The sequence below is a fragment of the Furipterus horrens genome, unplaced genomic scaffold, assembly GCF_987537825.1.
Source record: "Furipterus horrens unplaced genomic scaffold, mFurHor1.1.pri manual_scaffold_15, whole genome shotgun sequence".
In the NCBI taxonomy this organism is placed as follows: domain Eukaryota; kingdom Metazoa; phylum Chordata; class Mammalia; order Chiroptera; family Furipteridae; genus Furipterus; species Furipterus horrens.
The window spans coordinates 12,270,347-12,297,213 of NW_028327185.1; the positions used below are offsets into that span (position 1 = coordinate 12,270,347).

The window sequence follows — 26,867 nt, forward strand, 5'->3', positions numbered from 1 at the left end:
TGGTGGGTGGCACAGTCAGTTTATTGCAGAACTTACTTATGCACATTAGAAAACTAACAATAGGATGATGACAAAATTCTAAAATGATGGTCGATCCCTGAAGTATACATACAGAGAGAAACTGTCATTTAGACATAAGCCAGGGGCCAGCTGTGGTTCCTTCATAAAGTAAATGAACCTCTCTGCAATGGAGCTTCCAAAACCAGAGCTCTGCCATAAAGCGTATTAAATAGAAACACTCACAAGCATCCTTCTCCTTAGGTAACAAGGGCTGCAGACCCAAACCAGGGCTTTAAAGCTTCTCATTGAAAACCTGCACAGGAGTAGGCAAACACCGGTGGGCTGACCTCAAGTAATCTTGTGAAGGTGCTGGAATTGTTCTCTGTCTATTCCCCTCTGAGTGTAGGATCACTCGCTCTATAAAGCTGGTAATGTAAACTTCCACGTTGTCCTTACATGTCCAGAATTCAGAGAACAGCTCAGCAGACTGCTTACTGGGGAGCTCTGGGTCATTATTCTCATCAGGACTGTCCTTAATCCTGCCACCTGACCCATGACAGACTTTGCATTTGATGGTCTTCTAAATCGGTTCACCCAGTTGAGTCAGTTTATTAATAAATTACACTCCTTTACATATGCATGTTTTCATTACATATTTCACTAGCTACTTTGAGAATGCTTTAAAAGTTTAATATGTTTGATTATTCCTTAAATCTTCCTTAACCCTGAATTCTCAATTTTAGGGATATTTTAAAATCTTGGGCCTCATGAGTTGTAAAACTGAATTCCAAAATTAGTTCTGCTGTTGTCAGATTTCTTCATGTCCGTATAATGTTCTCAGAATCCCCTTGCTTTTAACATAATTAGCAAAGAGACAAAAGATTTTCTATGTGAGTTGACATGGGGGAATTGTATAATCACAGTATGTCTTCACTAAATAAATATTCTACTTTTCTTTTTCTTTTGTGGCTGTAATGTTCCATCCACTGTCCTAATTTCTTTACTTGGCAATTCTGCTCAGATTTCTCCTCTGTTCATTTAAGATGCTGGTTTTCTCCTCTATTGTACATGCTATGGCTTTTCCCAAAGCTCAGCTATACTTTCCACTTGTTAGAACTTTGTAATATGGGTCAGGCTCAGCAAAGTCAATACCAACTAACTTATTGTGAGCAATCTAACTAGATTTCCCCAGCTAACAAACCAGAGCCAGCAAGATTGGCAGACCCTGACACCTCAGGGACCCCAGCCAGTACGCTTTATTCTCAAACAGAAGTGGACCCAGGATTTCCTCTCTTCCATATCTGCCCTTTTGTTACAAACCCTGAGTCCCTGGGGTCTGCCCTTGAAAACAGAACTGATCTTTTGGGATTCTTGTCTTTCATACACACTTGAAAAGCTATTCATCCAATGCTGAGTTAAAAGACTCTCAACTGCATTAACAAATCAGTCTTATTGCAATTCCTCCTAAATGGAATTATTCTCTTAACAACATCTTAAGAGAAAGCAACAATGTCAACCTCTCAGCTAAGTCTGTTTGTCATCTTCCTCCGCTCCCCCAAACCACGCACCTACCCTTACCACAAAGTAACCTTGAAGTCTGCGGGCTTCCGCGTGGAGGTCATACAAGCAGAGCCAGGTTCTCAGATCCAGAGCATGCTGTCTACCAGGCCATCTCGGAAAGACTGGTGGCCAAAACCACACTTGTCAAGGCCAAATGAGCAGACGCAGAACTTGCAGTAACCGCTTGACAGCATGGACAGCAACATATGCATTTTGGGAGGTCAGTTTCATGAAGGCAGAAACCAACCTTGCCTTTGGAGCACCTGGCCCGCTCTGAGTGACCTCGTGGAGGAAGCGTTGAAAACTCTGCTGTTGGACTGTCTACAGGGCTCACCACCAGCACATCCGCAAACTGTCAGCCAGAGCATTTCAGAGTTAGCTTTTCCCCAGAGCCTAAGATGAGGCCAAAGTAAGTGCATGCACACACATACAAACACACACACACCAGAACTGTTCTTCCAACAAACAACATTATGGGGATTACCAGAGGGAAAGGAGGCTGGAGGGAGAGAGAAGAGAATAAATGGGAATCAATGGTTATTGAAGGAGACTTAACTTGGGGTGGTGAACACACAATACGATATGCACATGATGTATCATAGAGATGTACACTCGAAACCTATAGAATTGTATTAACCAACATCACCCCAATAAACTCAATAACTTTTTTCTAAAAAGAGAGAAATTCTGCTCAAGCAGTGCCTTTGAGAAAGAATGACTATACCTTCCTTGGGGAAAAGAATGTTAAACAACTTATCAGAAAAGAATGTTAAGGAACAACTTCTCAAACACACACAGTTGAAAATCAGTAAGCGTGTCTGCTGAGGAAATACACAGAATAAAGAACCTCACATTAAATTGTCCTCAAAGGAATGCATCCCCAGCATGGGGTTGCCAACTAGGATGACTCTCGTGTAGATCTACTGAGAGAGGCAGGTCTACCAGATGCCTGGACAAAAACTTCTCAAGCACGAGATTTCAATACGGAAATCCTTCCAATGCCTAGAATTCAGGCCATTGCAGCTCGCTACTCACTAAATTGTAATTTCATTAATGTCCCAGACAGACCTTAGCCCAGAATGAACCTAACGTGTCCCAAGCTGGCCCACTGTCTCTGTTGATGGACTTCTAAGATAGTCTTCATTGTCGCATATCTATGACAACCGCGTCTTTCATTTTCCAGCCTCATTCAATTTAAAACATTTTGTGCCATTGTCCCCCTAAGCAGATTTCCATGTGTCAAACCCTGTCTCCTGAATTCCTCTTCAGGAATCATACTTGCTCTAGATCACAGACTCACTATCAGTTTTTAACCAGCCATCGGGAAGGAAATGGCTGTATTTATAAAAGATGCTTTATCTTCAAATTCTAGAAAAAACTCCCCTCCAATCCAGGTCACCGTGGGGATCATTTGCCACAGTAAAGGGTCAAACATAAAAAGGCAGCAGTGGGAAGGAGAGGCGTGGGCCCGCTCTCTCGGCTGCGAGCCTGCCAAGCTGCAGACAGGAGGCACTCAGAGGAAGGGAGCCCGTTTAAAGGAACTTTGTTCTGTGTGTGCTTTGTTCAAATCCCAGAGTGGGAGATGACCCACAATAAGCCACTTGAACCTTTTTTCTCTGTAAGTCTCCAGCTGAAATACAGTATGTGGGAGTTCTTTCAATAGCAGTTATGCAGCTCTTTCAGAAGCTAAATTTGAATACTCCACAGTTACCAGTTGGTATATAACTACTCAACAAATGGCAGCCCAACTCCCCGCCCCACCCCCCCCAAGACACACACACACACACACACACCAGCCTCACCCTGTCACCTTCTGGCCAGGTCTTCTGGGGGCTTTGCAACAGGCAGCCCTGCTTCAACCTTTCTAGCCCATGGGGCCAGGAGTCCCAGGCCTGGGAGACCCCACCCTCCTCCCTGTTGCCTGCTATTATTTGCTTATCTATTTGAAGCAGGAGTAATAAGAACAAACTCAGCAAAACTCAATCGGTCCTTTGTTTGCCATTATCATAAAAATTTTATGTAGGAACTAATAAAAACATGGTTTACGTGCACAGTTGCGTGGGTTTACACAGGCAATAACATCCAGCAAGTTATAGCCATAAATTCAGTTATAGACACTGAGGAATAAATATTTTATCTTTCCCAATGTTTTCATTTATTGGATGGAAGGTGTGAACATACAGGCATATGGCTGATCTGTGGCTGCTACGGGCCCCTGAGTCTCCCAGGATGCCTCTCTGTGAGACCAGAAAGGTTCTTTCAGAAAGTTCTGGATAATTTTCACAATGCTTTAACCTCTTAAGAACTCAGTATTAATCATACCTCCAGTCTCAGTAAATGGAAAGCTTTTTACAAAGCTTTTAAAAATAAATCACCTTTGAAATGAGTTCAGTATTTTCTTAGAATTCTTTTAAGCGCACAGAAAGATCCAATTCTCTTTCCAGTTGGGACCTTGGAGCAGATTTACAACAGATTTAATTAAAGAAGCTTTAATGAAATCCAAACCTAACCAAAAAAAAAAAAAGAGGATCACTGGATACTCATCTTCCCCTTCAGGAATGCACTCTCAACTACACTAAACAAGTTGGCATTTTCTGCTTTGTAGTTCCCTTCCTTCTAGATCTGCACTGTCCAAGGGAAATACAGTGGGAGCCACACATGCAACCGGCACATGTCACTTAAAATTTTAAGTAGCCACCTTAAAAATGTAAAATGAAACAGGTGAAATCAATTTAAATAATATATTTTACTTAGCCCAATGTATCCAAAATAACGTTTCAACATATAATCAATCTTAAAAAAAAAAAAAAACCTTACTAATGAGATAGTTGGAGTTCTCTTTTTCGTATGTTAAGTGTTCAAAATCTAGTGTGTACGTTACAGCACAATCCAGGTCAGACTGGCCACGTCTGCAGTGATCTAGAGCTGCCCATGATGGTGGCTGCCAGACGGCATGGTGGGGCCTCGACCGACCAGGAAAAGGTAACTTCAGAGAAATGCCATTACTTATGTGACTGCATAGATACTATGAAGTAGGTACTACTTACTAGATCCTGTGAACCAGATACTACACACTCAGAATCTACATACTATAAATTCAAAAATATTAAAATTATGTCACTTTCACAATTCTTTTTATTTTTATGTCTACTATAAATCATAGTAAAAAAGGTAAAGGGAAAGTAAACTAGGTGAAAAGAAGAAATACTTAGGGACGCCAATAGAAGTCTATGTGAAGAGTTATCAGAAGTAGGTACCAAACTGAGCTCTCTCCTAGCCAAGCAGAGCGTCATCAGCCTCTTACACACAGGCCTCAGAGAAGTCTTCTATATACAACTGCCCCGAGAAAATGAGAAGCCTTATTTTTTTCCATTAAATTTTTTTTTCAAAGAACCTACATTACCAGATTTCTGTAGCTTTCAAAAAAAAAAAAATGGTATCTTCTATACCCACCATCACTCTGTTTCTCAGGGTAGATACTAAAGAGGACACTCATGTAGGGCATTTAGAAAGTGAAGATGTAAACCAAAAAGTCATTATCTGATTTTTTAAAGTAAGTTTTGGCCAATAATTCGGTTTGTCTGGGGTTAAATGTTGTCATCTGAACAATCACCCCAATAATTCTAAGTCTGCGTATGCCGTGCATACTTTGTACTCGGTGTGTTATTATGTTTGGTGATGTGCACTGATGATGTGTGTTAAGCAAGCTGTTCTGAAGGGCAGAGACCAAAACTGCTGAGTGTACCCTTTCCTGAGCCAACCAAACCACTGCACGCACAGAAATCCGTAATTATCACGTGTGGCTGCTATTGGCTCGTAAAATACGTAAAAGTGCTGACATCGGGGCTCTGAGTAAATGGAAGGATAGTTTTTATCAGTTTCTAGATTCATAAGAGTGTGTTTCAAAATTTTAAAAAGAATCTCAAAATGATCTTTCTCTCTTCTCAAGGATGAAGAAATGGCCTCTTGGCAATAAGTCAGACGGACAACAGGAGAATGGAGAATGATCTCAAAAGTGTATGATCTATTTTTGTGTGTTCTGAATACAGTTAAGAAAAGTCAGCCCTGTATAAAATGCACACCCAAAGTTCCTCACCCCCATCCCTACCAATGCACTTGTAAAAACATTTTCTATAGCATGGGAAGTACATTTGGATCCCATGAATGTAAACCTGGTTTTCAAGTGAATGAAAAGACAGTAGTAAATTAAATATACCCTAAGATTAGAAGTCTTTTTATCTAAAGGTTTTAAATAAGCCACTAAGACGACCAATTAACTGTAATAATGTCACTGTTCAAGAATCTTCAAAAAGAGACGTGGACGCTAAGCACTACCAATCCTAGACAAAAGCCTCTACTGGAAGAGAACCAATGCTACAAAGGACATGACTGGGTCCACTGGGGAAAAAAAAGAAATATACAGAGAATGTTTTAAAGTCACTCATCATTGTTAGTTTTACTGAAGTTGTTACTGTACTCTGACCACACAAAAGAATATCCTATATTTCCTAGGAAATACACGTGAAGCATTTGGGCATAAAGGCTCACGTACTGACTCCCGGGTGGTTCGGGAAGTCTCGGAACTGGACTGGAGTAGATGTGAAGGGAGGGCCTGGCTCACATCTGGTAATGGGTATGCCTCTGCTTGACCCAGCCCTGGCTCTCGCTATGAGCTCCGGTCCCTCCTTCCTGACTTCTCCAAAGAAAGAAGCATGGGCTGTGGTCTCCACATCAGCCCCCATTTCTGTCTCCTGCACTCATTTCCACGGGTGATTAGGGCAGCCCTTACAGTGGCTCAAACAGTTGATAAGATTCCCCATTAGGAATAAGCACAGGTTCCCTGGAGCCCTGGCTGCCACCGCTGCCACCAGCAGCAGCCAGGTCCATCGAAGGGTCAAGGATCCTGTGGGAACAGCCTGCCTGGGCCGCGGAGTCAAGAGACAGGATTGTGAAGGCATTTTTACAGTCTTCTCCTTCCCCACCTTGGAGCGCCCGCTTATTCTGAAGCAACTGAATCCTCCAGGTTCATAGGAAAACCTCCAATGAAAGAGAACCATGGAGGCAGAGCAGAGCTACACCTTAGAGGTCAACAAATCCTCACTCTCCTCTGACGCAGGGGCACTTTCCGGGGAGCCCGCTCATTCAGCCCCTTTTGGGACCCTCCAGAGATGGGAAGCTCCCTGCTTTGCAAGACACTATGGGATATCAGACCACCTTGGACAACTGATTGTCAGAAAGTTCTCCTTTGCAGTCAGCCAAAACTGTTTGCATAAAAAGGAAGAATTGAGAGCAGGAAACCTGTCTTCCCCATTGGGTCCTCCTCCATGACAGAAGGCACACAAGGAAGAGCTTTGGAACGAGTGAATCCATGAATGGAAAATCAACATGGTGGCTCTTCTTCTAGCCTCAGGAGCAACAAAAATCATGTCCACTGTCTCATCCAAAATCCAGCATCTCAAACAGCTGACATTTTCATGTCCCCCTGTCTTCTCTTGTCCGGCCTAAAAGCCCCCATAACCAAGCTTCACACTCCACAATTTATAAAAGGAGGCATCCTTTTTTTAAAAGGTAAATACAAGATAATTAATAAAATAGATATGATTGTGTGGAAAACAGGGTCTAGACGAGAGCTCTACCATGCCCAACAAAAAGTTTACACAGTTCTTAGGACTGATTCTAACATTGCTGCCACAAAGGTAAAAAGGGAGACACTGGGTTTTACACCTCTGTACTAAGAGGATTAAGCAGACCAGTTCCTCAGAAAAGACAAGGTTATTCCCTTGATCAAGGACAGATGTCTTGTGTAGGATGGGCATTGTACACCGGGGAAATTGAGCCATGTAATAGATACTCAAAATTCTCTATTTGAAATTCACAGCAAAGGCTGAAGTGAAATTAAAACCATTGGTTCTCATAGTTATTTCTAGTCATTTCTAATAAAAGCTTGAAGGTAAAAAAAGATCAAGACACAATCCAGAGTTGTGATTAAAAGGGTTAAATTGACTTGATCCAAGTATGTAAATATCTTCCTCAGGATTTTAATCTGCCTCCAGGAAGTAACTTGAATAGCTGCATAATTTGTTAGTTGTACTTTAAATTACTGACCCTCAACCAAACGTCTGCTCCTCTGGGATTCTGAACCCTGGAGAGAAGAGAGCTGGAGACTCTAACCTCTGGGGGGAGTCTGAAGTATACTGATCCTATATCCTTCATTAAGTGGCTTCATAAATTCTAGAGACCAGATAAACAAACGGTAAAGTTAGTATTTTGTTGTAAAAATAAGAATCCTAACCAAAGATGTCACAGCCCTGCTGAAATACAGAAAATAGGCCACAGAGGTGCCCACCCATAAAATCAGGCTTTCTGCAGGACACGGTTTTCAGAGGACAGACTGTCAGTCGTTAATTTTTACAACAATCCTGCCAGGTAGAAACTGTTTCTCCTGTTCTGCAGCTTCAGAAACTGAAACTGAGGCTCAGAGAAATCTGCCAAAGGTCACGGAGTTAGAAGTAGTCAGGAAGGATCTCAATGTCAGGCTGTCTGCCTCTAAATTTGGTCCCTTGGCCCTTGTATCACCTGGCCTCCCTGGGCTACAGTGTGGTGAGGAAATACAAGGTCAGATAATGTAAATATAATGAAATAATTACGACGCTTTATAATCTAAAAATACTGAGGACCCCAAAGAGCTTTGCTTTTATTGTACAATATTTTTGTTTTTCAGTTTGCTTAGTTTTCTGTATATTTATCACTAAATCAGCCCCAAACTCTCCTCTCTGTTCTATAACTCTGCCTTCAAAATGTTCAAATATATTAGCTTTAATGATCATTACATCTTATTTAAGAACTCTTCCCTTCATCCTCCTGAACTGCACCAGCGTGGACTGATTGTTTTCTCTTAAATCTATCAATGTTCACCAATTTAACAATAAAACTATAACTATATATACATATATGTGTGTGTATATATACTATATATATATGCTATATGTATATATGCATATATATATATAATTTTATCTTTTTTTACTTTAAAATAACAATAAGCCCATTATGTTTGGCACAAATAACATCTTCTACGAACTACATTTTCCCAAATAAAAAATTTATCAAAGGACTAACTTTGTTCTACATCTTCACAACGCTCTCTAATGCCTGGCTCATGTCCTTTCAGTGATGTGGCTCATCATGTCTGGATACGTTGTTTCGGTTGACTAGATGGAGAAAATTCAGCCTCATACAGATACATGGCTAAGAAATAGAGGATTGTTTTAACAATCTTTTCAGATGCTTGTGCAGATTCTTCTTTGATACTGGACTAAAAATGGGCAAGTGGCGGTTTCTTCAAGTTTCATTGAAATGGGCAACCTGAAACTGCACTGATAAACATTCAGTAGCCTTCTGCACCCAATCCATCCGGTGACCTTGAATGGATATCAGGCTACCAGGTTCTGCGACATAATGCACAGGTCATCTGGATAATACTGGTTTACTGAGTTATACATAGCTTCCAGATGTTGATATATTCTATTATACAATATCAAAAAATTACATCGGTTAATGTCACCATCGATTTTATCAGAAAAATTTCTGAGTGTCGGGCAGCTTTCAGGCTCATGATGATAGAATCAAGTTTTCTAAAATTTGAGCCTCTGACAGAAAGCTCCAATTGTATCATTGGTAAACCAACTGGGTCCATGTATTCTCCATTGTTACACGTGTGGGGGGATTGTTTTAGAAGGACATTTGCACTTAAGAATGTCCTTGAAGAAGCAATACAGATTATTAATTTTATTCAATCTAGAACTGTGTGCAGAAACGTGAGGCGGTAAATGGCATACGGTGGCCAACTCAAGGAAAAGCACTGGGCAGTTGTTTGTGTTGCAAGTGACTGGCCTCTTTTTTTTTTTTTTTTAAACTTGAAAAAATAAACCACGGTTATTCAGATTTGAGTATTGTGCAGACATTTCCTCAAAAGTGAAGGCAAGAGCTTGCCACTTAGAGGAAAACACTGACCGAGCTGGTTTACCGGTGATACAATTGGAGCTTTGAGTCGGAGGCTCAAAGGTTGGAAAACTTGATTCTGCATCATGAGCCTGAAGGCTTCCCAACACTGAGAGCCTTTTCTGTAAAACTAACGGTAAAGTACCATTCATCTTGGAGCCTCATATCCAGCTCTTTATCGGCCAATTCTTGTAATAAAGGGAGCTAAGTTATAACTTTTTCTTGTGCCAGGAGAGTCATGCGTTTGTGTGTACATGGGACTGTGTGTGCACCAAGATGAGCTTTCTGAGAGGGGACACAGGGCGAAATCTTGAATGATGAAGTTCTGGATGTAACCGAAGCTGAACTTTCTGCTCCCTGCCGAGGGGGAACGGCACCCCTCGGAAAAAGCTTTCTTGCAGACGCAAGTCTAACTTCAGGGATAGCCTGACCAGTCCAAGGGCCACTGCCTGTCCTCCCCAATGCCCGCTGTTCCAGAGTCACCTTGTAGCAGACAGGCATATCTGTGACACAAGCCTAGGTGAACCCCCCAAATGGCTTTTCTGTGGGCAGAGCCAAAGCTCAGAACCACCCACGGATCTGATATCACCCCTCCCAGGAAACTCAGACTTAAAGCAGCATTCCTAGTAGAAACACAACCCTAGACAAATGGGACTTAAAGGTCAGGCTTACAGCAGCGAAGAAGGGGATATGACAAGGGGACAGCATCCCTTTTCCCTGTGAAGTACAGTCCAGGCAGCATCTTTCCAAGGTGACTCAGCTTTACTTCTCTCTAGGGATGGTGGAAACAGATGTGGAAGGAATGAGGGACCCACTCAGTCATCATCCTGTTTATGGCGAAAATATACTGGACCAGATTAATGAACACCGTCATTATCTTGGCAGGTTTCAAACGCGGTCATAAATGCTAAGGGCATCATGTGTGCAAGACAAAAGGAAAAAAAGAGCAAATCTGGGCAAATCGGGACTGTGACATTTATGTGACAAGGCATCTGTAAATCGTAGGAAGTGGTTTTCTCATACTACAACAAAACTACTAAAATGTTCATATCAGCGGCCTTTCTCCTTTAAGACAAATTCCCACCAAATACTAAGTGTGAACTTTATGCGCCAGAGCATTCCAGTCCCAAGAGTGTACAAGTCACACCTCCAGCCTCACGAGATGAGCACCAAAGAATCACCAGGGAGAGAGGTATGACTTTTTAACTCAAGGTTTCAAGATCGCCTCCTCTGGCCTCAAAAATATAAGTACATATTAAACCAGAGTCGGAAACTGCCTCCCAGGACTCTGACCATTTCCTGGGTGAATGACAAGAGGCTGAGTGAAGCAGATGAGGAAGAAAAGCGAAACTTGAACTTGGTCATTGATGCCTCCCCTTCTGCCCACTCTGCACGGGTCAACCGATGCCCAGCTACACTCTGGGGAGGCATCAGGCAGGGCAGCGCTGCCTCCTTACAATATCATGCATTCAAGGGGGGCCGAAAGGTATTTTTAAAGGTGGAATCAAGAGCAAGGCTGGAGGCCCTGGCCAGGTAGCTCAGTTGCTCCGCATATTGTCCTGATGTGCCCAAGCTGTGGGTTTGATCCCCGGTCAGGGCACATACAAGGATCAACCAATGGGTGCATAAACACAACATTCTCTCACTCTAAAAAAACAAATCAATAAACTTCTTTAAAAGGAGGTAGGCTGGATAACAGATCCTCTACTTCACTAATACAATATTTACTATTTATTTCTGGATTACTGCCCATATAAAAGTTCACCTAATTCATAGCTATGTAAATAACTTAACATTAAACTGCACTTCGCCTGATACCTGGATGGAATTCGTATCTGGCTTCCACCCTGTTTCCCCTACCACGGCGTCTGTGCTTGTCTTAGCACTGACCCCAGGGTGACCCGCATCAGGGCTGTGCTCAGGGACAGCGCCAGCACCTGACACTGGGCATCCAGTGGGTGTCTCAAAACACTGAAGGAATGAACCTTCTGACTTGCATGTATTCTCCAGCTGAACCCTTTCTCTTCTCCCAGGATCAGAGAGAGACACGATGAGTCCGGACGTACGTGGCAGGTTAAGCTGATGAAGTTATCCATCACTTATCTTATCAATGGGTAGTTTTAAAAAGGACTTTGTCTCAAGGCGGAAACAGTGCTAATGCAGGTCTCAAAGCCAGCTTGGTGGGTCCCTGTGACCCCTGCAATGTTTACAGACACCAAGAGCAGGGCAGGGAGGGGGGTGTGGAGTAAGATTCTTTGCTTGTGGGTGGTCAAAGGTTATTTCTCCTTAACTGCAACCCAGCCCTGAGCCCACTGCCCAGTAGTGAGGGTCACAGCTCCTGCCCACCATCGAGGGCACGGGAGTCACTCTGTGCCACTCCTCAGACACACCACTGGAGCCCTGCACCCCCACGCACTGGTGCAGGGAACGGAGGGACACGTACAACAGCCCGCCATCCTGCACCAAGACACACCGACAATGAGCAAAGTGCCCCCTCACGGGTCTAACGCACTGTGCTCTGTGTCACCAGGGACCAGGACAATGGCTGGCTCAAAAAACGTCTGCTGAGTGGAAGAGTGCATGAGTGACTTTGTACGGTGTGGTTATAACACCGTGACGCTGCTTTTCATACGCAGGTACTGCCGCGACAGCGTGACACAGCGGAGGAGACACCGGACCAGAGACTGAAGAATTAGCTGCATTAGCTCTCACCCGTCCGGCCTCATCTGCACCCTCCTATACTCAGGGCAGCCTCATCTCTAACCCTCCCAGCTCCCACCACACCTGTCTCCCGTGTGTTCAGTCCTGAGCTTCCCTTGTCTCTGCCCTCAGCCTCCCTCTTCCAGTCTTCCCTGAACTTCGTAACTGCTCACACCCAGGTGGCACCCAACCCAGAGACCAGGGAATCATCCTCAACTGTCCTCTGTCCCCACAAGCCACCAATCCTCAAGGCCTTTGGGCTTTATTTGAAATAGCTGTGAATTCTGCCATCCCCTTCCCCAGGGGCCCTACTGCCCCCTCCTCTGGCCTCTTCACCTCCCAAAACAGTGCAGCGTGCTCCCCACTACCCAATACCCAACTGAGTCAGATCTACACATGGCAGCGAGTGTCAACCAGTGTGCTGCAAATATACTTAAAACCTGCAGTCCTGGACTATTTAGTCAGGGGCACTGACCTCTTTTCCCTTATGATTGTCAGATGAAAAATGACAACAGTCACCACAACTACAGCCCTCCAGTGAGAACGCCCTGCCTTGAACCATAAACATATAGGTCATACAACAGAGTTGCATCTTATGGGTCACATCACACAATAAGGTTGTATCTGATTGGTTAATTCTTGGTACCAGAAACCCTTATATACAAATATAGGCACCCAATTTTTTTTAAATATCACTTTGGAGCAAAAAGGGTAAGCAATTATTATTATTATTTTTTGTAAATCAATCAAAACTATACCTATTTTTTGTCAGATGGGCAAAACAATCTATTTTGGGGTGTGCTGCAGAATTTTAGTCATTAGCTCATGTGTGCCTGGAGATGAGGAAGGTTGAACATCGCTGATTTAGGGCTTCTCGTCACCTAATTACCAGGCGCCCTGGACATAGCTCAGGGATGGATCCCGCGCTTTGCCCATATTCAATGCTCTACTGTGGTCTTCTGCTTCTTCCCCAGCTCCCAGCACACCAGCCTCCTGACACCTTCCTGCCTTCCTATACCCGCCCTTCTTTCTATCTTGTCCCCTCCTCCCCCAGATTTCCTTCCTGATAATAACAAGGGCGCCAGGATGTGACAGTGCTCTAGAGAGGTGAAGTGCTTGCTTCTCATAGGCATTATATGCTTACCATATATGTGTAATCAGTAGATGACGTTTATATAGATATTATGTCAGTACCACGCCTGCCTGATACAACATTCAATGGTTACTGTCACTAATACATCTACACCAATTAACCCCAAATGCTGCCTTGGTTGCTTTTCTACTTACCCTATTACGCAGTCAGAAGTTAGCAGCTACTTAGGAAGAGGCGGAAAGTTTGCAATGTTTAAATAAGGGACTTTTTTTTTTAATTAGTCTTTTCATTCTCATTGCCTTTCTGCCAAAGCTTTTGTATAAATTGCAAACAAATAACATCAACTGATTTCCATTGCAAATCCTTTCATTTCCTTTGCCCACCCGTTCTCAGACATGCAAATAAACTGATAAATTCAGAGTAGAGGGGTAAAAATGAAGGGAAAGCTATGAATAATTTACAAGCTAAGTCATTAAGTTTTAGCAATCTCAAGAGGTGACTGTAACTTAAAATTAGAAAGAAGAAGGAAAGAGAGAGAAGACACGTGTGGGAGAGGTGAGGAGAACGAAGACAAGGGGTTGGGGGAGAAAACCATGTACTAAATATGAACAATCAGAAGGATCGAACCTGCTAGACAGACAAAGCCAGCACATCCTCACTGTTTACTAGTAACATCAAACTAACTGCCTGGGACAGTTATGAAGCTTAACCAGGTTCATGCGGGGCCCTGAGCATAATGCCTCCCGTCTACCTGAGCACCCAGTAGCTATTAGCTGTAATAATTACTGTTACTACCATGAAACCAAATGAATGGTCCTCTTCAGAGTGCCCAGGCAGTGAACGTGGTGACTTTGGAGACAAAACCAGATGAGGACGAGCACAGGTAAAATCTCAAAGGTGCCGCGCACAGGCTGGCAAAGCTGCGGGCTGACGGGGACGTCAGTGTTGCTCTCTGCGGCCGGGCAGGCCATGGGGAAGTAAATGGCCGACGTGGAGACGGAACGAAGAGTTGTAGTTCTTAGCGCTGTCATCTCCACGGTCCTCCCAAAGTAGAGGCCACGGCAATGGGGACATGCTTCCTGCAAAGTTTTCATAATCCGGACACACGTTCAGGATAAGCGGGTGCATCACCGCCTGGTAAAGCTTCTAAATGGCACTTGAGAGGAAAGCACCTTCCGCTCCTCACTTTTTCCAGAAAGCCTCAGCTCCATCATTTGTGGACATGAATTTTCATGCCTCCGCTCCCTGTCCCTCTCTAACAAGCTAATGGACTCAGCAGAGTGGTGGCTGCTTCTACGTGGCCGTTTCACAAACTATAGCTAAGCAAAGGATATTAGAACAGGGGGGTTGGAGGGAGGGGGCCACCCAGCCCAAGACAAGTCGGGACTCCCTCGGCACCTGCATTCTATCAAAAACACTATTTAGAAAAGGTACAATCTGTCCTGAGAGGAAAACAAAACACTGCTGTCTTCACCAAAAATTCCAATCCGCAGTCTCAGCTGAAATGGCTCTGAACGCATCTCACCTCGAGACTACAGAGGGGGCCCTGGGGAGAGCTGGGCTCCAGGTTTTCTCATGATAAAACCTGAGCTGGGTCGTGCTCACATGCTCACACGCAAGGGATGTCTCCATCTGCTGAGCCCACCAGTCCCACCACTGTTTGTCCAAGCTCTGTGCATTGTTCCAGGTATGTGTTTCTCACCTGTAACTGCGGCTAGGCTGCAGGAAGGGCAGAGAGCCATGCCCTCCGCCCTACAAAGAGCCCATCTGCATCGATCTGGTACAATTTCTCCATGTGGGATATCATTTTGCAACTGTGTGTGCTTGTGCGTGTGTGTAACTTCAAAAAAATTTTTTCAAAGAAACTAATTTAACTCTCCCAGCAATTTTAAGATTCTAAATACTGAGGATGCTGAGATACCATAGGAGAGGATATTGAAGTTTTGTGTAGGCAAAATGCTACCACATGAGCTCGATTTCACACGCAGAGCTGGGTGTTCTTCCCACTACGCCAAAACCAAGTTCTGCTTTCACTAAAGATCAATCAGTTCAGGCAACAAGTTCCTTTCTAAAGGACATGTGTTAGGACATCGAATTTAAGACCACATTGGGTGGTGAGCACACAATAGTGTATACAGATGTCGCATTATAATGTTGTGCACCTGAAATTTATATAATGTTACTAACCAATGCTACCCCCATAAATTTAATTTTAAAAAGACCACATTATTGACAAAGGACTGGCCTTCAACTAAGCTCATGTACGTCTCACTAGATGGCAGCATTGTTAACACAGCTTGTTTAGGGGGTTTTGTGGATTTTTTTGGCCCATCTTTGTCTCAAGCTTTGTCCCTACAGGCTCCCCACTGCCCCATGAGAAGATGTCACACAGGGCATGTATTTCTGCACAACCACCTAGGGCAGCAGTTCTCAACCTGTGGGTCGTGACCCCTTTGTCGGTCGAACGACCCTTTCACAGAGGTCGCCTAAGACCGTCAGAAAACACATATAATTACATATTGTTTTTGTGATTAATCACTATGCTTTAACTATGTTCAATTTGTAACAATGAAAATACATCCTGCATATCAGATATTTACATTACGATTCATAACAGTAGCAAAATTACAGTTATGAAGTAGCAACGAAAATAACTTTATGGTTGGGGGTCACCACAATGTGAGGAGCTGTATTAAAGGGTCGCGGCATTAGGAAGGTTGAGAACAACTGGTCTAGATGGATCACAACACGAAACCTGACGGAAATCCTCGTGACACAGAATCACCCAGAAAAACGTCGGCAGAGGGTGCTGTGGTGGCTGTCCCCAGGAAGGCTGCAAGTCTGACAAATCTGAGGAGCTGGCCCCCTTTTCCACAGCAGGGCAGTGGGGTGCAGGGGCACGTGCACAGGAACTGTGTTGGAATCCCAGCTCTGGCCTGTCTTCACTGTGTGACCTTGGACAGGTCACTTGATGTTTCTGGGCCTCTGTCTGACATCTGAAATTCACAGAGCATGTAAGCATGCTCCCTTTGCTATGGTTCAGTCTTCCCACCATTGCTGCTTCACAGCCAAAGCCACTGGGGCTGCGGGAAGCCAGCCTGGCTAAGGAGATGGAAATTTGGTCTTACAATCACAAAACTCCTGGTCATGGCCTTGAATGTAGATGTGACTGCTACTGCTGGCTTTACATAGGGCCCCGTTTTCCTCAGCCATGTCTGGGTCATTCCCAGGCACTCAGACCAGCTGCTGAAAGGATGCATTAACTCTTTGAGGCCACTGGCCATTTTTAGGACTCTGGAGACAATTTAATGTCTCCAGAGTCCTAAAAATGGTGACTAATATGCATCCTAAACACCTCAATTACTCCCTGCGAATGATTTAGGCATATGAAATATATGATTCATTAACTAATCCTCATAAATACCTCTATAAGACAGAGGCATGCTAACTTGTCACGCTAAAGACTGTTCACACAGTAACATCTCAAATGGAAATTAATTAGGTGTATGCCTGGGGTGGGATAGGTAAGGAGGAGATTTTAACTTTCTAATTTATTGAAGACTGCAAATTACATCATATTTTTAAAAGAAGTATCTGGATGTTATAAATAAAGATATAAGCAAACAATAATAAAGCCAATGTATTGCAACTCTATTTTACCTAGACAGGAAACTATAAAATGATCTATTTTACCATATATAAGGCAAGCAAGACTGGAAGACCTAAGTACTCTTTCAAAGAGTTCCTTTAATAAGAATCATGATCTAGGCCAAAGTACTTGGTAGTTCAAATGAACTCCAAAATACTGAGGTTTTACTCTTTTGAATTTTTTTTATTTATTTATTCCTTTTTATTGAATTTATTGGGGGTAAAGTTGGTTAACAAAATTATATAGGTTTCAGGGGGCACAATTCCTCAACAAATCATCTATACTCTCTACCATTCTGTAAAGTTTTTCTACATTTTGCCTTCCCTCCTCCCTTAAAAAGGTCTTCAAATAAGGAGAAAAGCTTATTCTAAATAAGACAAAAGGTCCGTGGGGACTTCTCACATAAGACCAGGTACACATATGGAAAGTTGGTCTCTGGTTACGTGTAGAGATGGCCGGTGTTTCCTGAGTTGCTGGGTAACATTTATCTCATGTACTTGGTACTCGTTTTATGGTTTTGCCCTTGCTTTTCATCTACCCCTGGTTCTTACATCGGGAAAGAGGGTCCTGACTCCTCTGAGTCGTGAGCCCTGTGAACCTGAGTTTAAAAAAAAAGATGGAGTTCGAAGAGACTTAACTAGGGGATTACAACGTGTCAGACACAGCGCTAAGTATTCAACATAAATGATCTTGTATAATGTCCATAACAGCTCTGAAACTTTCCAGAGGAGAACACACAGACACGTAACCATTAAGACAACTGCTAGGCTCACACAGTGAGCAGGAAGCTGGGCTTTTACCTGGCACAGGTGCAGCAAATCGAGCGCGACCCCCACATCTAGTCTCTCATTGTTCCAGACATGGATAAATATCAGCCCCAGACTCTTTTAAAAAATCTGTTTGTTTTGTCATTAAAAAAAAAAAAAAGCCGTAGCTGCTGTTACCCCCTTAGCCAGCTCACAGTGGACAGTGGCAATTCCTTAGTTCTCTCCCCCAACTCTGTAAGGAAAGGAAATATTTTGCCGGAAGAACCCAAGACTGGGGAGGATGGCTCAAAGGAGAGAATGTGGGAACCTATGGAGACGAGAGAGAATTGTGAAAGTCTACAGCTAGGCAATCTTCTCTCTGACCAGCTCTCCAAAGCAGTAGTTCCCGACCCACAGGAGGTAACCAGGGCCTGGGTTGCACCCCCAGGTCGTCGGCAGCCGTCCGTCTCGAGAGACGATGGTGTAGCTTCTTAAGAGTCTATCTGCACCGCCGAGAATGGCTGTGCAGTCCGACTCGGGAGTGACACGGTATCTGTCTCCTCCCGTGTTGAATTGACATCTTGCGATGACGCTGGAGTGCAGTGTCCTCTCCAGTGAAGCTGAAGCTACAAAGCCTGGGCAGGGTGATATGGAGGGTCTGCTGTTGCCCATGCAGCAGACCCCCCCTCTCTTCGCAGCTGAAGGGTCCAAGGGAAAGACGGAGTCAATACAGCTTGGCTTCAGGTGCGCCGCAGGAGTTGCCGGTGTTGACTACAACATCAAACCGCCTTAGGGACTCCGGCTCCGGATTTTCTGTCGGGGTTTACTCCCCTAGCCTTTCCCCTGAAGAGGTATGCCGCAAGGCAGCGGAGGTTTTTTGGAGTCAGAGTTTTCCTTCTCTGATGTGCCCTGACTGGAAGATCGAACCAGCGACACTTAGCTCGCAGGCCGACGCTCAATCCACTGAGCCAAACCAGCCAGGGACACACCCCCAGGTATTCTGATTGAATTGGTCTGGGGTGTGCCTTAGGCACTGGTATTTTTTTAAACACTCCCAAGGGATTCTAGTGCGTACTCAAGATTGAGAATCCCTGCTGTCAAGCAAGGAAACTTTCCCATTACCTTGCTCCCAGATCTCCAGTGGCTGCCTTCTGCCTACCGACTATAAAAACGATCCAGCTAGCCCTGGCTGGGTGGCTCAGTTGGTTAGAGCATCATCCAGCACACAAAAAGGTCGCGTGTTCCATTCCCAGTCAGGGCACGTACCTACATTGCGGGTTCGATCCCCAGCTGGGGCATGTATGTATGGGAGGCAACTGATCAATGTTTCTCTTTCCCATCAATGTTTCTTTCTCTCTAAAGTCAATATATTCTTGAGTGAGGATTTTAAAAAATTACCCAACTAATACATTTTGCACTACAATGTTCCATGTGCTTTCTAGTGCTCTGGGTCCTCGTGATAGTAAGAGTGACAGCTGGGGCAGCTCTGTGAAAGCCGACTGTTATCAGGTCAGAAGACCCCATAGGGAAGAGGAGCTCCCTTCTGCACACGTTCGAGTCTCCCCATGCCCTCCACCCCCAGCCCGGAGTGTCTGGGGCAGGAGAGACTTACATAACTGTAATTACCAGCTGCCGATGGAGAGCGGCTGAGGTGTGCTTGTTATGACGAGGCTGGAACGACAGGGAAATCTGAGACCATCGAGCACCAGCCGTGCAGCAGGAGCAACCTCTCCTTCTCTGGAGGCACCCAAATGAAATCATCTGATTTGCTAATGTGCTGTCTGGTCCACCGGGTAACGCAGTCGGGGGGAACGGACAGCCCGCGTACGTGGCCACGCTGCGGGTTCCTACAGCACCCTCTCAGTCTGTAACCTCACCTTGCTTCTCCTCCCAAGCGCTTCAGCTACCAAATGCTCAGCAGGTGTATCGGTTTCCTATTGCTCCTGGAACAGATGACCACAAACTTAGCAGCTTAAAATCACGCCGATGTATTTTCTGCTCTCTGAAGTTCGAGGGGTAAGAAGGCTCACGTGGGCCTAGGAGAGGCACTGACGCCTTGGCTTTCCCAGTGTCTAGAGGCTGCCTTCAGTCCTTGGCTGGTGGCCCCTTCCTTCACCTGCAAAGCCAGCAGCACAGCCTCTTGCTTCTGTTCTCATCTTGGCTTTCACCCTTACACGGCCTCCCTCCTCTCAGGGCCCTTTACGGTTATTTTGGATTCACCCAGATAAGCCAGGATGATCTCCCCATTTCAAAAATCCTTAACTTAACCCTTTGACTGCCAATAGCGCTGGGAGCGACACTGACAAATTTTCCCGAAAGTGCAAGCGTCACTCCCAGTGACTCTTTTTGATGGCTATAAATGTAAACAACAATGGAATAATTCATATTTTATGTTTTGCTCTCTTTTTTTGTACCTCAGGTTATATATTGATATAACTTTTTCTCATGTTGATCCAAATTTCAAATTACACATGGCACTCAAAGGGGTAAATCACATCTGCCAAACACCCCTTTTACTATCCACAGGTCCCGGGAATCAGGACATGAGTGTCTTTGGGGAGCCCTTATTCAACCTACTATACCAAGTAAATGACCACATAAACACTACTTGAAGTTTCCTGATGAAGTTTAGATGTTTCCTTCCGACCGTGGCCTTGCCTATAGGAAGTGATGACCCCTTTGGAACTGCACGCTGAGCCCCACTTCCTTGAGAAACCCTCAGTCTGTGACTAAATATACAAACTGATTCCTTTTCTTGTGTTCATGGTTTGTCTTTAAGCATAAAGATAAATTACTCCTTTGAACATCTATAAACAGAAGCAAACAAAAACCCATGATGCTAAAAAAAAGCCTCTCTGATGTCATCATTTGTCAAATTGTGACATCTTCTGCTCTTGCTCTGGCTGGGCAGACGCAGCAGCAAATGGACGTTAGGGCTGGCCCAGGAAGGACACTTTGCATATTTCAGGGGACAGAGGGCAGAGCAAAGAACGTGAATAGGAATTCTCCGCCCCTGACCCACTGCAAACACCTCACCCTGCTCCTTCTTGGAAAGTGCTGTGCCTTGGCCAGCAGCTACACTAGAACACGTGCTCCTGGGTTCTGCGAATCCATCATAAACCAAGCCTCTGAGCCGTGGAGAGTCAGCCTGCCTCCCCAAGTCTTACCCTCCTTTTCTGGGGCACTAGGAAGTCCTCCATCGAAAGGGCCAGCACCGTGTCTTCCCACGGCTTCTGCCCTCTGAAGAGCAAGGTGTGGGTCCCGCAGAGGTCCCACCCCTTAGCAAACGCTGAGCTGTCTCCAGGTTAGAGCTGCTATCGCATACCTTGAAACGTAAACTCCCATAATGCCTGTGCTTTCCAGGCACAATTAATTTCTAAATATATGAGACAACCCCACCTTGACTCCAGCCAGAGTTCAGTCTAGCATTACCTGTGACACGGATTCCAATGGATGCTTTTCGAGAGAGCGGGACAATTTTCACCATAGACATTTTCCCTTAACTCAAGGAATGCAGCATATTGAATGACCTCTAACGCATCTGTTACTTACGTATTAACCTAACACCTTGAATTTTCTTGACTAGTTCAGTTTATCAAAACCATATGAAACAAAGCACATCTACCTGGATTGAATGTGACATCAAAATGCCACCTGGATTCTCTATTCATTGCATCCAAGAATTTACTGAGTACCATTAAGATACTTTGCATTAAAGATTAGTTTGGAGCCAGCTAACTGGGGGTTTCCACCAAAACTCGTAGGGTCTGGATAGATTTTTTGGCCTGGATTTTCCCCCTAAATCTAGGGCCAATTATGAATACCCCTCTGTTTTCCTGAGATTGAAGCTTCCTCTAAAGAGCAGTCACTTCTGCACATGTTAGCTGTCGCGAGGGGCGTGAGAGTAAAATGGACCCATGTTCCCAATGAGTCTAACTTAGCAGAAGAGATCAAACTATGATTCAGAAAATTCTGAACAGAAGAAGCTTCATACCTTGCAGCCTCAGGGTTCTCCTCTAGCAAATGAGGGCACTGAAATCGATCATCAATATTGGGACCCCTGCCTTATCATCTATGAAATAGTTTTTTTTTTTTCTTTAACTGTCCTCCACAAAAATCTTGCAAGGTAAGGATTTCATAGGTAAGAAAATAGACTAAGAGGTTAAGCTACAAAACTGAGATTCAACAACTGGGCGAGCCCTGGACGTGAAGGAGGCAGGGCAGTCTCCAAATCGCCCACCATCCTACAGAACTGGATTCTGTGACTCTGAATTGGAATCATAACGGTCTATGATTCTGAGTGTTAGGTGTACAGTCTTTCCTGTAGGTTATTTACTATAATGGATGTAGATCGGGCAAAAGCAGCTGCCATTCAAAAAAAGAGGTAATTAATTGATGGTTGACCATGAGGAACTAATCCAGGCATGTCTTTTCAAAGTCAAAAAACTCATGCAGTCAGACGAAAATTCTAGAGCATTTTCTTACATATGTACATAGGTTGTGTCAAACATCTCTAAACAAATAAAAGACAGACTTCCTTGGGAAGATAATGGAAGACTGTTACCCAGTGAAGTGGGTAATGGGGCTGATGGATCTGAGGGACCCTCCTGCCACCTGTGCACCCTGCTCACTTTTAGAAAGCTTGTCCTCATCTTTGTCTTGCTCCTTAAATGGCAGAAGAGCAGTGTCCTTTTCCCCCTGGCTTCTAATGGCTCCACGCTGTGAGTGTAGAGCAGAACCCTCAGTCGTGACAAAGTCTAGGTGCCCCTCTGCCTGGGGATCAGCTCTGGCACCGACCCAGAGGACCATCTGCTCCATGTAGGAGGAAGTGGGAGTACGAGTGAGCAGGAAAAGTGAGGTCAGCTTTCAGAGCAGTCAGCCATCTCTGCCAGGCTGGCCAGGCTGTGAACTGCAGAAAATTTACTGCAGGGAGATGCCTGCAGCAGGAGACATCCAGTCTGGCCGGTCCCAGAGCCCCCGCCGCAGGGCACCAGCCGGACGGCCATGACACGGGGACACTGTTCAAAGCCAGGCACCAAATAAATCTCTTTATCCTGGAGAGACTGCCTCGGATCCCTTTAACTATCACTCGGGGGAAATGCAGGAATTAGTCTGTTCTGGAGTTGGAAAGAGACAATCAAATAGATCCAGGACAATCTCAAGCTGCTGGCTTGCATGAATCATTTTTGCATCTGGCTTCAGGCCCCAGCAACCCACGCTTGCCCCACGGGTCGAACTGGGAGCCCCTCTGTGTGTCCTCAATGCAGTCTGGGTACCCCTCCACTTTTGCACTCACCTCCCTGGCTTTAAAATGGGAGGTTCCCCTACCTCCTCCCTTAAGGACCACAGGACAGAAACCTGGGTTTGTGACCCAGAGCAGGAGCCCCACCCAACACCTAGCATAGTGCCTGGCCTTGGTTGGAGCTTAATAAACATTTACTATTGTGCAGGAAATTCTCATCTGAGATGGAAGAAGAGGAGGAGTAGAAAGAATTATCACACAAATAGAAGTGCACCGTGACCCCTGATCCTCCTTCTAACCAGCATCTCTAGCTTCCCCGCCCCTGCCACACACACACACACACACACACACACACACACACACACTTCAACACTGAATATTTTATATGAAAGCACCACTTCCAAGCTCTTCTGTCTGCTCACCTGTGCTGTGTAGCAGCTGAGTCCTCTAACACCTGTACATGTTACAAGTGCTTGGGGGCCCTGGAAGGTGACATGGGAGTCGTCCATGTCACAGGATTATGAGATAAGCACAACCCAAGTTATATTGAAAATATGACCTGGCTAGAAGGGTGTGCACCAGCCAGTTTTATTATAGTAGCAAAAACCTAACCTCGTCGAATTGATGTCCGGTTACATGAATTAGGACATATTTTTATAATGGATAGTACTTATGTAATGGAATATTATGCTGCCATCAGACATCCTAGTTTAGAAAAATATATAACGGCACGGGGAAAATGCACCCAGTAGACTAAAGTGAAAAGCAGACCACAGACTCGAACATAATCACAATTTTCCAAACTGCGGGTATACACAGGACTTGGAGGAAAAAGATCCAAATGTTACAGAGGCTACTTCTGGGTGGTATTGATTTTTAAAGTCTTGTGTAAACTTTTCCGTATATTGTTTTATTTCATTTTACAACAGACATGCGTTACTTTTGGTAATTTTCAAAATAGCAGGTTTTACCATCGCACACAGAAGTCAACCTGGTCGTTATTCACCAATGGAAAGAAGTGGCCCTGTTCCTGGCCTGGACGGTAATGTTGAAGCACGAGACTATGAAGCCCCACCCAGGGTGCTACTAGCTCCTCATTATATTTATAGCCACCACCCAGGAAATTCTGTCCACAAGCAAAGTGGCAGCTAGGCCCCTGGAAGTCAATATAGGAGTCCTTCTACTTGGTGTGCCACCCACGGAGAAGATGTGGGACAGGAGGTAGCCGGTCTTGGTTCTAAGAAAGATTTCACATCTACCCTGTCTCCCTTACATGCCTATTGTGGGTTAAATAAGACGATGTGTGCCCTTTACTTTGTAAGCTTACAAAGCACCCAGTACATCATCATCTGGCAGTCCAAGAACGCTCGCTTTTTAAGATAATGATCCATGTTCCCAACTTTTTTGCAAGATATCAGGAGAAACAATCTATATTCCCTCTCACACTCTAGAAAAGTTACCAGGAAGCTTATCAGCCACGTTTAACTCATTTTATGTTTCCTTGTACCTTTGCCCCACGTAACAAACTATGCTATGTGTTCACTCAGCTTGTTCCTTTTTTCTCTTGGGCACAGGGACCGATTGACTTTCCCAGCCTCCCCTGAGGGAAGGTGGGGGCCAGGAGACTGGACTCTTGCCACTGGAATGTAGATGGAAGTTTTAAGTGTGCCCCTTCCAGGCTGGGCCTCCCGACCCCCTTGTGAGAGCCCTCACTTCCTAGCTGGTTGTCCAAGATCTGGCAGAAAGCTCTGAGGACGCTGCAAAGTAGTGACAAGTTAGAGGAACCAGAGTCCCTACATTATAGGAAAAAGTCACCCACCAAACAACCGATATAAGAGATACGAGTAAGAAATAAGCCAAGATCATTTTTTACACCAGTTACCTCCCCTGACTAATGCACTCCATGACCACAGCCACTGCCCCCCTCCCCAGTGATGGTCAACGCTTCCGGCTGATGCAGGGGACACCAAAGACACATACCGAAACCCACCTTCATCCATCAGAGAACACAGCCAAGAAAAGTGAAGAGAAGTGGTTTAGATTCCTGGGCAGATTTAAGACCTGCTCTCTTAGTGTTTCTATAGAAACTCTTGGGAGAATGTGCTAATTTAAACAACTGTAAGAAGAAAATGACAAACATGGAAAACACACCTGGTAACCTTACTGCCAACAGTACTAAAGAGGAATGGCAAATAGACAAGGGTTATGGTCCATCGAGGTGGGAGAGGTTAGGAAGGGAGTCTACACTGCTTTTAGACAGTGTCGACAATGAAAGGAAGCAGTGCGCCATCACAGATCACTGGTTTCTCACGTATCTTATCTTTATATAGCAACAGCCACTAGGGCCACATGGAAACACTAGGCTCTGAGTTCGGGAGTTCCACCCACCTATGTCTCCGCTTTGACTCTAGCCAGCCCTGCTCATCCTTGCTCAGAGGCTACTTACCTGGTAGGGATACAGGGTCACCCCGTTGGTTCTTGACAGGGACCAGGTGCCGTCCAGGTATTGGTGAGCCTGGATGGCCACTGAGTTGAGGATGTTCCCATTGCTGGGGCTGGTGGCCATCTGGAGGCTGACTTTGGCCTGATGGGTTGGGGACACACTCTTCTTCTCTGCCCCACTGCTGACTCCAAGGCTATTGGGTTTGCTGTTATGCTTGTTGGTGACAAAGGCTGTGTAGTTGGAAGAGGCATAGGAGGCGGGCACAAAGGCCCAGTCCCTGGGCTGCTGGAGCGCGCCCACGTGCCGGGACCCCACCAGGCTCGGGATGTTGGAGAGGAGTGGGGGAGAGCCAGGTGAGCCGTCATAGTGCTCACTGCCAGCTGCCTGTTCCAAGGTCAGCACCATCTGGATGGCCTCCTGCTTCAGCTGGTTCAGGTGTGTGGCACAAATGTCGCAACGGTTGTCCCTGTCATTCCATGCCTTCCGGATGGTGTTGGGGACCTGGAGCTTGTCATGAATAACAGCCGAGAAAGCAGGATCCTGGAGAACACACAAGCAGAAAAGAAGAGAAAGCCTATAACTCAAGCCTGGTAAGTGCAATTCAGATGGCCAATCTATATAAGTTAAGCCCCAGATTTACTCAAAGACTCGGACATCCAACAGAAATGAGCACCATACTGGCAGAAGAGCCTCAGGTGACAAACATATTTGACAAATGCAAGAATTTTATATTGGAGTCATACAGAATTAAAAAAAAAAAAAAAGATTTCTAAGCATCCTCCTTGCCAGGCCAGTCAAGTAAGAACATTCTAGATTCTTCTACTTGTGCCTACTAAAGGATTATAACTGCACCTGGATCCTCCCAAGGGGTACATTAAATAGGCAAAGATGTTTGTTCAGGCATGACAGGTGAATGCCATCATTCTGGACAAATGCAAAGTGGCCCCTGGCCCCCTGTGAACTGTGGAAGGTTGGTCATGGTTGGAGGTGCTCCTTGTGACCGAGAACAGAGACTCTATTCTAAGAAAGTCACGGCCTCATTAGCACTGTGTGCTGCGTGCCAGTGGAAGGAAACTGAACAGACTCCGGACCAGAGATCCAGCCCGCTCCAGCAGCGCAGCGAACCCTTTCACATATCCTGATCGGTCAGAAGAAAAATATCTCCCTGACAAACAGTCCAAGTTATGTTTCCCCACAAACTTCATCCAAAACTACTGTGAAAAACTCTTTAGCTCAGAAGCCCATATCTAAAAAAAAAATCAGAAAGTTCATGAGGATGATATCTTTCATTTACTTCTAGTTTTTCCAAGCATACAGGGCTGCACAGATAAATAAGCACTAGCCGTGTTAACACGTTGCGTACTGGGGAATTTAAACGCCTTTTAGACATGACGAGAATTCTCGCCATCCGTACGCAATGTGTTAACTGGTAG

The 26,867-nt window shown here is 44.9% G+C and overlaps 1 protein-coding gene across 1 annotated transcript in view; it reads right to left on the reverse strand.

Annotated features, from left to right (window-relative positions):
* KIF26B (kinesin family member 26B) overlaps positions 1 to 26,867 on the reverse strand; it is a 363,294-nt gene that overhangs the window by 201,141 nt on the left and 135,286 nt on the right. Inside the window, exon 3 of the mRNA XM_090263265.1 lies at positions 25,438 to 25,974. Within this exon, the coding sequence (XP_090119391.1) occupies positions 25,438 to 25,974 (537 nt within the window). The remainder of the gene's footprint in view (positions 1 to 25,437; positions 25,975 to 26,867) is intronic.